Genomic DNA, 13210 nt, shown 5'->3' with positions numbered 1-13210 from the left:
AGCAAATTCTCAGGGCAACCTGTACCTTTGCTATGGATTGAGAACAAGGAGTCTAGAACCAACTACTCTCTTGATCTTTACCAAAGGCCTTCCTATGATTGTTTGGCCCTTGACAGCTTGCCCTTTGGCAATCTCCTTCGAATATATCTTTTTTATTTTAGAGAAGGGTCTGCAGGGTGTTCAGGGTCTTACTACTAGATCGGACTCAGTGATCTGCCTGTTTAGAGCCTCCCACGACCTGGGATTACAGGTGTATGCCACCACAGCCAGTCTCAATTGCAGTCTCAGCGTACCCTGGGGGCAGGGCTAGCATGGCAGGCCCCTTCAAATTTATCTTGAATAAGTAAGAGGTTAAAAATAAAGAGGAAAGAAATCAATCCACTTTCTTCCCAACCAGATTTATGATAAAGATTTTGGAGGAGGCCACATAATTAGAGTGAGATATATAGGATTATCGATGGATTACAGTTCTCCATGAAATACATTTCCTCTATTACCATGGTTAATTAGGAATAGACCATAAAAGCATCCCTCTAGAAAGGCTATTAGAAACATAATGTAATGTTGTCATGTGCAATTGAGAATGACACATATCATGACTCCAGAAAATGAAGACTGTTCATTCCCTGAGATTTGGAAGCATACTCAAGCACAAATCCTCTTAAATTGCTAGGATGGATTTTCTTTGCATATTCGCTTAGGCTTCTCAACTTCTTCCTACTTTGGAAGAATTTAGCAGTAGCAGTAGGCATGAAGAGAGGTTAGACATTAGAGTCATCTTCTCTCATTAACACATCCCTTAATCTTTGAACATGGGCTTTTACACACAGAAGAAAAAGGAAAACTCATGAGAAATTGCAAGTTCTATGGTAGAATTATATAAAATTCTGTATTTCTGTCTCAATATTTGAAAGATGGGTCACATTTTATTTCATGAAATGGGACTGTGCTGTAAAGGAAGTCTCCATGCCAAAATCATACACTGCTTGAATAGCAACTGTGTAATTTTAACATTCTCAAAAGCTATAAATGTTTTACCTCAAGGTAAATATTTTAATTAGTCTAAAAAGTCATTTTTCTTAACGCTACTAGCAACTTTGCCCACAACCTCCTCTCCAGACATGCTAGAAGGTGCCAAAGAAAAGCAGAGGCTGGAGCAGCAGTTCCTGTAAAACATGACTGAGGAAATACCAGACAGAAAGTAACCTACAGAGGCCCAAAACATAAAAGAGAAAAGAAAAGAAAAAAACAAAAAAAAATTGTCCTTGGAAGTGCAAGCACTTCTGCAGAACAATTAACTTAATTAACCAGACACCATGAATATTCATAAGGCTGTTAATGTCCTCCACATTCAAACAGATAAATGTGATGTAATGACTTCCTAGTCAAGCATATCTAAAATTCTCTTGAAAATGGCACCAACACTTTGGTTCTTTGCCTGAAATATCATAGAAATTAACAGTCCCTGGGCAATATTTTATTCTCCTCAAATTAATTGGAAAGCATGAATTTATTTATGCAAACTCTATAGGAATATATGGTTCACAGCCATCCGTATGTGGATTGAGCCTTGTTTTACAACAACTGGATTGCTTTATTTTATTTTTATGTCCTCTCAGGCTATTTCCTGTTTACCCCCCTCCCACTTTTAATCGGAATCTTTCTGTATAGTTCCTTACCACCAGTTCCCATAGCAACAAACACCATTCCTAATGGCCAGCAGTTCAAATGCAGGCTTCCCCACATCTGAGCCATTTGAGTCTGTCCATAATTCAGCAGCTTAGGCTGTTGGTTCAGTGGAGTAATTTACTAAACGCCCTCCCTCTGGGTGTCTCTCTCCAGGAGGCAAATGGTTTAAAAGGCAGACTGTCTCCTCCTGTTCAGCTTGGGAACTTCCTTCCTAGCTCTTTTTCCTATTTGCCATCAAAAGCCCTGACTAGGCATAACATCCTCATATTAAATACAGCCCACACATGACTTTCTCCTCCTCTTAGATAGAATTAGGAAGCTGTAACTCCTGTCTAGCGACCAGAGTTTTGGCAGCATTCCGTATCTTCTAAACAAAAGCATTACAGTGGCATTTTTGCAAATACCCACTGGATTCAAGGGAAACTTTCAAAAATCAGAAATATGCTTTAAAATAGAACAGATCACAGCTATTTCTTTATAAAATCAGAGTTATATGTGAAAAACACAAGCATAAACTACTGGTTTGGGTAGCCAACTACTCACTTGATGTCAATTACATACTTCTGTGGACATTTCTCTTTTCATTTTGGAAGCACAGCAATTAACAAATGAGCTCAGGAATTTAAGCACAAATAAAGAGAAACAATGACCTGAATACAGCACATTCATTTGTATGGTAGGAAATGTTGGGAATGTACCACTGACTGAATAGAAAAATCAGGCCAGGGACATGGCTCAGTGGAATAAGTGCTTCCCTGGCAATCACAAGGGCCTGAGTTCAATCCCCAGTTTCGCACAAAAAAAAAAGGAAAAATCAGAACTACTGAAATCACATGTAAAGGTCAAAAAACTAAGATGGTATGACAAGATGCCCCCAAATGCATCTGTCTTCCTTGACTTGAGGTCACTTTGTTGTCTTCTACATAGAAACCATTATAGATCTTTCTATATATACCTTGCAATTATCAGGATATATTCTAGTATCCCTCTTTTAAAGTTCTTGCTATAATGAAAGACTTTATATTCTAAAAATACATTCAGATATCTTATTCCTTTATCAGTTTAACAGCAAAAATATACTGAAGTCCATACTAAATGTATGTTTATCAAATAGAATGAATTTTCTTTCAACCATGTCCATTCATTTTTATTTTCATATGAAAAATCATTCCTGCTTTTGTTTCAGCAATGATGTATGACATTTTAAAAATACAAGCACTTTCCTAATTATTACTTAAATAAGGGGTAAACAAATCATATAATAATATTGAAAACATCATCCTCTCCTTAACAACAGTCTTAAAATTTTTTTATGTATTTAGTACAGGGTCAATAGGGTGTCACTACATAGATTGGACTAGTAGTGATCCTCCTGTTTTCAGCCTCCCAAGAGCTGGGATTACAGTCACGCACTACCACACCCAGTCTCAGTCCTCGTCTCAGCAGTCCTAGGGAGTGAGGCCAGCACAGCAGGCTGGGGACTGAACTTGGGTCCCTGTGTCTGCCTAAGTAGGCACTTTAAGCTGCTGAGCTATCTGGCCAGCTCATGAACAGCAGTCTTGCTCTAACCGGTTATTCTGTATCTTTGTACAAAACGGACACACATACACACACACATACAACTCCTTCAGATTGCTCTCCTAGTGGGAAATACCTTTTTTCTTTGCTGCTGCTTCTGTAGCCAATTTGGACCCCTTCCTGTGGCCGTGTACACAGCATTGGGGTCTGGCCTCTTTGACTCCATCCTTTACCATCCAACTGTTTCCTTCCATTCCTCAGACACACTTGGGATTTCTCTTTGTCTTTATCATTTTTGCAGCTTAGAACGTAGCTCACTTTCCTTTTTCATGGTCTGATCCTACCCATTTTAAGGCCTGATTCAAGTGTTCTTTATCCTAGAGTCTTTTAAATATACATTCACTTAATCTATTTGAATGTGTCCTTTCCTATTTAGCTTGGAAACTTCCTGCCTACCTCTTGTTCTTATTCTCCATCAAAAGCCCTGGCTAGACATAACACCCTCATACTGAATACAGCCCACACATGACTGTCTCCTATGTGATGGGATCTGTAAGCTCCAGCTCATAGCTAGTAACCCAGGATACTCCCTGGATCATGATCTCCTCCAGGAACCAGAACTGCCACAGTAGATGTAAGGCGATTAGCCTGATCCTGAAGGAGTCACCCTCTAAGGCCTGGCTTCTCTCTCCAGTCAGAAGGAATCTCCTGGTTATTCTTAAGGGTAACTGTTCCTGCTTCAACTCCGTGACTTCCACATTTTACCTCATGTGATATAAGAACAGCTTGATGGGAGTGGCTCTGTTTTACAACAACATCCTGTCTGGCACTATGCAACCTAGAAACTTTTTGATGGAAGAGAGGATAATAATTCTATGGGCTGTTTAAATTATGTGTTTAAACACTTTGTCCACACTTAGTACTACCACAAAACCTTAAAGTGAGTATTATGGGTTATTGTTACATTACAGGTTAGAAAAATAAGGCTAAAGAGATAAAAAGTGCTTGTTTAGAGTTTTCATTTGCTAGTGAAGAGGTCAGAAGTTACACGTGGAGTTACAGACCCGAAGTGCATGCATCTAACTTGTGCCACTCAATCAAGGCTAGGAAGCAAGAAGGGAAGGGTGGAGGAGGATCCGCGGAACACTTCTGCGAGCACCCTTGCCTGCTGGTATTAAGCCGAGTGGAAGCTGTGCTCGGACCGGAGTGAAGACTTGGTCTGTGTGCATCCCGGCGCTCTCCTGGGCTCGGAGAAGTAAACCATGGGCTACCTCACTAGCAGATCCATCTCCTCCAACACAGACAACACTAGGGAAAAGAAATTGGGTGAAAGAAAACAAGATTTCAAAGCCATTCATAATTATTCATAAAGTCTAGATTTTGAAATATGTTAGCAATTTTATAGGTGCAGGATTACTCAACACAACATTCAATATTCTAGTATGTGTCAATGGCTAAGAAGACCTAACTATTGTACAGAGAAATTTTACCTTTATAAATGCAAACTCTAGATAATACCCACAGAAGAATATTTTAAATGAGTTGAGACATTAAAGCAGTTGAATATATTAACTCACATCTAACCTGTATTTGCTTGTTAACAGCCAAAGGCGTATCATTCTCATTGTGTTTATTAATAATGCTGCCATCTGCAATTTATTAACACACAAAAGTAATAAAATTCTCAATAAATTCTGAGAAGAGAGCAATAAAAATCATGTAAAATAGGAAGCTTTCATTTAGAGAACTGCTAATTATCATTAGGATATGGATGTAGTCATTGTAAGCATGACCTGGTTTTCGTCTACTTGACATTATTGCGACATGCCTCATCTCAATTTAGCATCGGTCCCATTTGATCCTGGACAGTATTGCTAGTGGGTTTATTTGATTTTTTTTTTTATGTATTTGGTACAGGGTCTACAGGGTGTTCAGAGTCTCACTATGTAGATCAGACTTGTAGTGATTGTCCTGTTATCAATCTCCCAAGCACTGGGATTATGGGCACCCGCCACCATGCCCAGTCTCAATCACTGACTCAGTGTGCCCTGAAGGCAGGGCAGGCCAGGGATTGAACCCCCTGACTGCTACACTCTGCCTAAGCAGGCGTTTTACTCTGCTGAGCTATTTGGCTGGCCCACTAGTGGTTTTTTGAGACCTAACAGTAAGTAGACTTTGGAAGAAAAAGATCCACAGAAATGATAGCTAAAATTCAGAAAACTTTCTCATAATCATTTGTATCTGAAAGACACAAAATAATCTTCACTATCAACCTATCACCAATTTGTCCACAAGGAAGAGGATGTTGCGTGATTGTAAGTAGGTGTCACAACTCAAGGGCTATGAAGGTCCAGCAGGAACACCCTAATGTGCTCAGTCTGAAGGCGTACGGCTGCTCAGCTACAGCCCACTCACACCATGTGGGAAGCCTAGAAAAGTAGATCTGATTTTTCTAGAAAAACCAGATTTGATTCTAGTATGAATCTCCTAACTTACAAATACTAGCTCCCAGCATGCATTGTACCTTAAAAACCCATGTGCCAAGCCAACGGGCTGCAGTCATTCATCCCCGAGAAACAGTTGTTTCCTAACAAGTTTAGGTGGTGCAGAGGCTGAAGCTCTCTTTTCCATCAATGCCCTCCAACTCCTTGTAAGGCTTCTTGCCTTTCACCTTGTCAAGGATAGCACCTTTGTCTCCACATAGTCTTGACAACCCAGGCCCATTCTGGTAGGAGGAGAGATCCATGGCACTTATCATTTGTGTCTAAACTGATTTTGGGGGTTCACCAGGTGATGACTGATTTAGAGAAACAGGACAGTGGTAAATGTCATATGCTATGTTTAATTTGTACTTTGCCTGCTTGATGTCAAAAGTGTTCAAGAGCTTTCCAGAAGTTCTATGAACTTAGTTATAAATGTTGATCTAAACTTCTATACATGCCGACATGTATGTCTGATCAAAAAGGCCACATAAATCATCTAAAACCCATCTCATTTAGAGCCAAAAACTTGACTTTTAGGCATACAGGATGGCAGCACTTGCCTCTTGGACTCTTGCATGCAGTTATTGCATACTGCATAGATTAACTCACCCCAAGAGTTAGTAGAGCTGGCCTTTCTATGAGCATTGTCTGCTGCAAAACCTTTCACATCTTGCCATAACACATTCTGTGTTGAATCTTTTGAAATCAATACAAAGGACAAGACAATACAGTAACATTTAGTGAATGCTACTATGCATCGCAGGCACTGTTCTACCCTCTTTCTCTGTATTGATTCATTTAATTTGAACAATAAATGTGTACAGTAGATACGGATGGATTCCTAACTTACAGAGTAGGAAACTAAGGCATAGAAAGACTAGCTTTTCCATGACCCCATCAGTAATCAGTGATACACAGGGATTTGAAACAAGACAATTGGCCTTAGAGACTACATCACTATCTAATATATTATACTGTTCTTTAAAGATCAAACCCAAAGAAGATAACCTTATGAGAATTTTACTTCATTTGTTTTAGAATTGTACTTTACCAGTTTAAAAAGCAGCATAATCGACATAAAATTGAATAAATTAGGAGGAATATATTTATTTAGGTCAATAACTACAAAGGTCATTAAAATTATGTGCAGATACCCTAAACACTATGCTTAACACCAAACATCACAAGAGATTAGACACTGTATAAGTAGCAAAAATAAAAACAAAAAATTGAGCTCTTCTAAGGAGCAAATTTAGCCAAACTTAAGCATTATTATAAAATATAAACCTTTGAATAACTAATCCATTGTATGTGGTAAATACCATTTTCAGAGAAAGCAAACTCCTTCTTGCCATGGCTTCAAAAAGAATGATCCTGATAGAAAAGTAAAACCGGGCCAGATATTTTATTTCCCTTTCTAAAAAACAAAAATAATTGGTTGCTTGTCTGCCAACTAGCGTAGTCTTTGAAATGCTGAACATGTTATTGGCTCTTTGATTCAGTCTTTTCTTTTTGTGAAAGGAGATTTTACTTTTAGTAAATAACAGAGATATCATGGTCAATCTGATAAAATGTCAATATTAGTCAAATAATGCCTAGGTTATTGTGGGTCTACTTAATGTTGAAGTAAACAAAAAAGAAAACTGTAATTCAGTAAATTCAGAAAAGCATTGAGAAACAAATAGCAAAGAAATAGTACATTTATAGTTGGGTAAAGGCAACTGGTTGGTGTAACTATATTCAACTAATATATGCAACTCTCTGTGCTTGAAGTCTGTGCAACTCATTTTACTGTTTTCTTTGTCCTTACAAAGCCTCTGCTTCACCTCCAGTGTAAATAGGGAGTGAAATGGACTCTGCATCCCCTCCAGGCCTGAGCAGTGGACCCTGAGAGTTTGCTAGAATACACTGCAGTGTGGAAGGAGCTGTCATCAGCTTTGATATGTGATAAGCTGGCTTTAGAAATGTCACAATGTGCCTTCACAGTAACATAGGTAACTCGATTTTTTTAAGCCTCTAAAATTTTAGGAACTCACATTTCTTAAATATCATTTGCCAGATTATTTTTGCTTTGCTAAATAATATACAGTGAATCTTGGACCTTAACCTCCTTAGCCTGCGACTAGAACCATAGGAATCACTAGCCATGGGCCAGTGGCTTCCTATCAACAGCTCCTGACTAGAGTTAGGCAGAGATGGCACCAGTTCTTGAAGGAACGTGATGTTAATTCTCATCAAAATGAAATAACATCCTAGCTACTCAGGAAGCTGAGGCAGGAGGATTGCAAAGTTTGAGGCCAGCATTGGGAACTTCACAAGATCATGCCTCAAAGTTAAAAAAATAATGATTATGAACTGGGGCTATAGGACAGCTGCCTCACACTGCTGAGCTCCTCAGCTCAACCCCCACACAAAGTAGCACTCTGTTACCTCCTGTCATCCTTAAATCATTTCTATAAATTTGTTGTAAAGTGCTTTTAAGGCCACACTTCAAACAGGTTTGAGGTTAGGGAATTCACCTATGTAGAATGTTCACTTTCAAACAGTCCTGCTTGTTAGAGAATTACTATTCTGAGGTCCATAATGAAATTATGTTTCCATTCATCTCATATCTTTTCTATGTATTTCTAAGCGTGTGCACTTAAAATTAACCTTTTATAAAGAGAACTATCCCAAGCCCCATACCAGATCCTACCAGAAAAACTGAATCTATGAACATAAATAAACTATCTAAAGGACCTGGGCACAGAGATGACTTCCAATTGAAATGTTATATTATCATCAGTCCAAAAGAAAGCAGCATACAACAGGGGTGGCGATAGTAGATTCACAGAATTCAGTTCATATCATAGTCAGGCCAAACAATTTGGTTTCAGAATACAGGAGTAATAACTGATGGATCTATGTATTGTTTAGCACCACAGTGCAAAATGATAACATCGGCCTGATGATTTAGTAAAAAAGCATTTAAAGGGCTCAACTGGCACAGCAGTATTATACAAACACTAAAAATCAGGGGCATGAGGTAGGTAATGACTTTACACCTTTATACTTAGAACTACACAGAAGCATGAATGAATTACATGCCTGAGAAATAAGAATTTAAATGTTCAAGAAAAAAAAAAAAAAACCACCTCCGTGAACTGAGCAACAGTCATTTTTTCTGTGAAGTCCTTCTTAATTCTTACCTCAGTGAACTATCAGGAGAACTGTTGGATAGATACCACATTCTGCAGGAGAGCTCACTTTGCTGCTGGCCCAGTGGAGGCTGGAGAGCCATGGTAGTTGTCATTAGGTTTCTACAGTCGTGTGTGCAGCAAGGACTCCCCTGTGATGAGTCTACCCACAAGTCCCTGGGGCACTGCACCATGCAGCACATCTAAGTAGGTGGGCCATGGTGGGAACGATTCTATTACTTTTTCTTAAACATTTCTTCAAGATCATTTCCTCTGTGTAATCTATTCATGCTTCTGTGTAGTTCTAAGTATAAAGGTGCAAAGGCATTACCTACCTTATGCCCCTGATCTTTAGTGTTTGCATAAGACTGCCATGCCAGTTGAGCCCTTCAAATGCTTTTTTACTAAATCATCTTCTACTTACCAAACCCTTTCTTCCTCACCAGATACTTTTTTCTTACCAAAATAGATCAAGCACTCCTGAGAAACAACACTATTCTCTTCTGATGGAATCACTTCCCTCCACACAGCCTATTATTCCTTTGGGAAGCCGAAAGCCTTTCACTTTTCTGACTCTGTCTGCTGTCCCTCCCTGCCCATAATCATGCAATAGAAGTCATTTTCACACCTGCCCATATTTTAAGCTCTCAGGCACTCTTGCAAAAAAAAAAAAAAAAAAAAACTTCCCTAAAAGAATATATTTTAGTCACACATCAACCCATAGCTTTTAGCAAATCAATTCACCTGAGTTTTAAAAAAGTACTATTAAATGTGTACCACTTATCTTTTTAATATTCATATGCCAGGGAGTAATCTCTACACTCTCCACCAGTACATTGCGGACAATTTCCAGAGCCTACTATGCATAGCATGCCTATTTAACAGTTGCTAAATTATGAAATAAATAAAATTAGCATCATTTCTTCATTCTGGAACTAGTGTATCTGTGATCACAAAATATCTCAGTCAACCAGAGCTACATTAACTACTGGTAACTATTAGAATGATCAATGCATTTGCAAAAGAGGATCACTGCATAATTATGCTGTAGGACCATTGGATAATAATAATCTATCAATGTTTTTATAGAGACAAGGTAAAAGGCAACAATTAAGAATTATAAATGCAAACTGGTGCAAAGTAAGTAAGTCCTGGGGTATAGTGCCTGTGACTTTCCAACATCCATAATTAGATTTCTATTTTTGTTTTTCCTTGCCAGATCCTGAGAGGTGCATGCCGTGCTGTGTTCTCATTCAGTATTTTTGCACAGATAGGAAAAGGCAGCCTAATTGCATATATCACAAATGCTGAAGAATTCCAAGTCCCAAATATGTGGCTAAAAAAATAACAGATGCATTTACTGACACAAGCCATATGATACACGGAGAGTAATAATGGAACCTACCCATCGAATCCCTGGAGCTCACATTCCTGAAGCAGGGACAGTGCATGGCCCTTATATTCTGTTACTGTTGAAAAAAAACACACACACAAGAGCAAGTTTCCAATAGTGATCTGTATCTTTTTAACTTGGTTTGGCAAAAGAATATGATTAACATATGGCCAGGACATAAAACAACATTTATTCTTGAATATTTATATTTTAATCATAGGAAAGAGGATTAAATGTTAGTTGCCTGGTGTGTTTTATAGCTTTATGTAAAAGAGGGTCACCTATTTGTTCCAACTACATAAATTATCTGAGGATACCCAACACACAGTGCTTAGAGAATTTATCTTGGTGCCTGATCTGTTTAGTATTCACAAAATAAGACACGAGTCTTTTAAATCAGAAGCTGAGGAGCAGAAGTATTTTGAAAATACAGCACATTAGCTGGCATCAGACAGTCAATGTTAAATCGCTTTGGCAACTTTACATGCATAGATTAGTGGAAAGGTTGGTGTAAGATTTACACACCAGAAGAATGTGAATCTGGAACTGATAGGCAAAAGAAAAAAAAAAAAAGAAGTTGGATGTGAAAATACAAAGTCAAGCCAACATCCATGATCAGAAGAGACCCCCACTGCAAGGAGGGTGGTGCATAGGCCCACCGCAGCCCGCGTCCTCCGAGGAAATGAATCTGTCACACTGTACTGCTGTCTCCACGGCCACTGATGCCCTATGCAGTGTTGCAAATGCCAATGAAGACAGGATAAACGGGCACGCTGCAGATGGCACCACGCATCACAGCCACACTTAGCATCGTCTAGGGCAGCTCTGCCAGAAGAGGCAGGCCAGCTGTACCCACCCATCAAAGATTTCTGCTGACTGACATGACACTGCAGATGGAATTTTTGTGTAAGAATGTGCATCATGATATGCAAGATTACATTAATCTTTCATGCCTGTCTGTCCCTGGTGCCAGTAGGGCTCAAGCTTTTCCTATAATGTTTTTAGATATTGCTAAAAATTATTAGTCTTGGTGTCTAAGAGAATCATTCTGTATCCAGCAGTGTTACATTATAATTCTCCCATAGCCTGCTCAAAAGCTGTTAACACTCAGATGGTAAAACCATTCTCTATTAAATTCTAATCAGGGAAAAGTATAATTAAATATAAAATATTAATATTAATAAACTTGGAAGATTACATTATCATAAAAGATGTGTCATTTGTGGCCACAGCAAGTAGTTGTAACCATATGATGCAAAAAATAAAATTTCTCTCTCTCCCTCACACTCTCTCTCTTCTCTCTCTCTCTCTCCCTCTCTCTCTCTCTCTCTCTCTCTCTCTCTCTCTCTCTCTCTCACACACACACACACACACACACACACACACACAAGACATGAAGAGATATATATGTTGAAAGTTGATGTATCAAGTTTTGATGCTATGCCAAATCTTACTTTGTAAACCTTTTCAAGTGAAATACAAAATTGACCTTAGAATTATGTTGTGACTGAATGTCATTTTTATTTAGAAAAAAAATTAATGTTTTTATCATTCAGATAGAATTTGACTATACAGTCAGTAAGGCATGCTGTCCATGAATAGAATATTCATGCAATGTGTCATAAGTTAAAGAAAATTATTGAAGTGGAGCAAAAAGACAGAATAAATGAACAAAACTTAAACACAGTTATCAAACATCATAAAGGAAAATGATAAAAGTGAATCCTGCCTTTGGACTTAAGGAGTCCACAGCCTGGAGACCCCAGTATGCCCTTTGTGGGCTGGAGGTCTAGATCCCTGCTGTGCCTTGGTCTCTGGACACAGTCCCTGCTGCTGGGGTCCCCTTTCTTCAGCAAAAAATATTTTTCCCTTAGGAATACAAAACCCAAGGATAGTAATGTTGAGTCTGACTTTGAATGTTGGAACTGAATTTGAAATAAAACCAGATGAGATTTGATTTGGACACAGAAAAAAAAGTATTGGTCCAGTGATAAAACTCTGAGATAAGATACTGAGGTATCTTTTTTTCTTTCTCTTTTTAATGTATTTGGTTATTACAGGGTCACACTATGCAGCTTGTATTCATAGTGATCCTCCTTGTTTCAATCTCCCTAGTGCTGGGATTACAGGCATGCATCACTATGCCCAGACTCTGGCCAGCTCAGCCTGCCCTGAGAGGTGGTACTGGCATGGCACACTGTGCTGGGATTGAACCTCTGTCCCTGCGCTTGCCTATGCAGGTGCTTTAGTCTGCTGAGCTATCTCGCTGGCCCTGAGATATCATTTTCTTTTCTGTCCTAAAGTTATCTCAAACTTTGTAAGCTCAAAATGTCCTGCTTCAACTGTCTTTTCTCTCAAATATTATTTTGTGTGTGTGCTCCAGCTCTCTTCCATCCAGTCTGATACCCACTCCATGGCCAGGACTGACATTTGCATCTTTACTTACACTGCAGCATCCCTCCATCCCTCAAGGTCAGCGCTCCTGGCCTGGCCATGAGCATCTTTCATGTGTTCCTTGCGCTCTCCTCCAGTCTCCTTCCGACTTCCATTCCTCTGTAGCCACAGTGATTTCTATAAGCATATTTAACAATGCTGCTTCCTCATAGAAGCCCCACAGATGGTTCTTCCTATCTCCAATGATAAAATTTCCAACTTCTTACCCCACATGTGAGGGCCGAAGACAGAACTGGTCATATATACTCACGATTATATAAGGGGTAAGAAAACCACTTTGGACATACAATTTTATCTCTCTTTAGCTGTATTATTATATCTGAAAGTTACTATGCAGATTTGTATTAAATGCAAGTAAAATAAAAAGAGGAAAGCCTTCGACCAAGTGAGGGAGACCCTTTTAGACCTTTCAGTGAGACAAACTGCCTACCGAGGCACGGATGCCACAGGTTCACCACCGCCTTAGACTACACATACCTCTCCTGACTCAATTTCAT

The 13210-nt window shown here is 38.9% G+C and overlaps 1 protein-coding gene across 1 annotated transcript in view; it reads right to left on the bottom strand.

Annotated features, from left to right (window-relative positions):
- The window catches only part of Cerkl (ceramide kinase like), a 124441-nt gene that overhangs the window by 22509 nt on the left and 88722 nt on the right, over window positions 1-13210 (bottom strand). The window contains exons 4-5 of the mRNA XM_004628641.2: window positions 10272-10335; window positions 4373-4515 (exon numbers count right to left, since the gene is read on the bottom strand). Coding sequence (XP_004628698.1) covers window positions 4373-4515; window positions 10272-10335 — 207 coding nt within the window. The remainder of the gene's footprint in view (window positions 1-4372; window positions 4516-10271; window positions 10336-13210) is intronic.

This window comes from Octodon degus, unplaced genomic scaffold (assembly GCF_000260255.1).
Source record: "Octodon degus isolate 3935 unplaced genomic scaffold, OctDeg1.0 scaffold00025, whole genome shotgun sequence".
NCBI lineage: Eukaryota > Metazoa > Chordata > Mammalia > Rodentia > Octodontidae > Octodon > Octodon degus.
The sequence above is the reverse complement of the archived record's forward strand: the minus strand, read 5'-3'. Positions and strand labels throughout refer to the sequence as shown.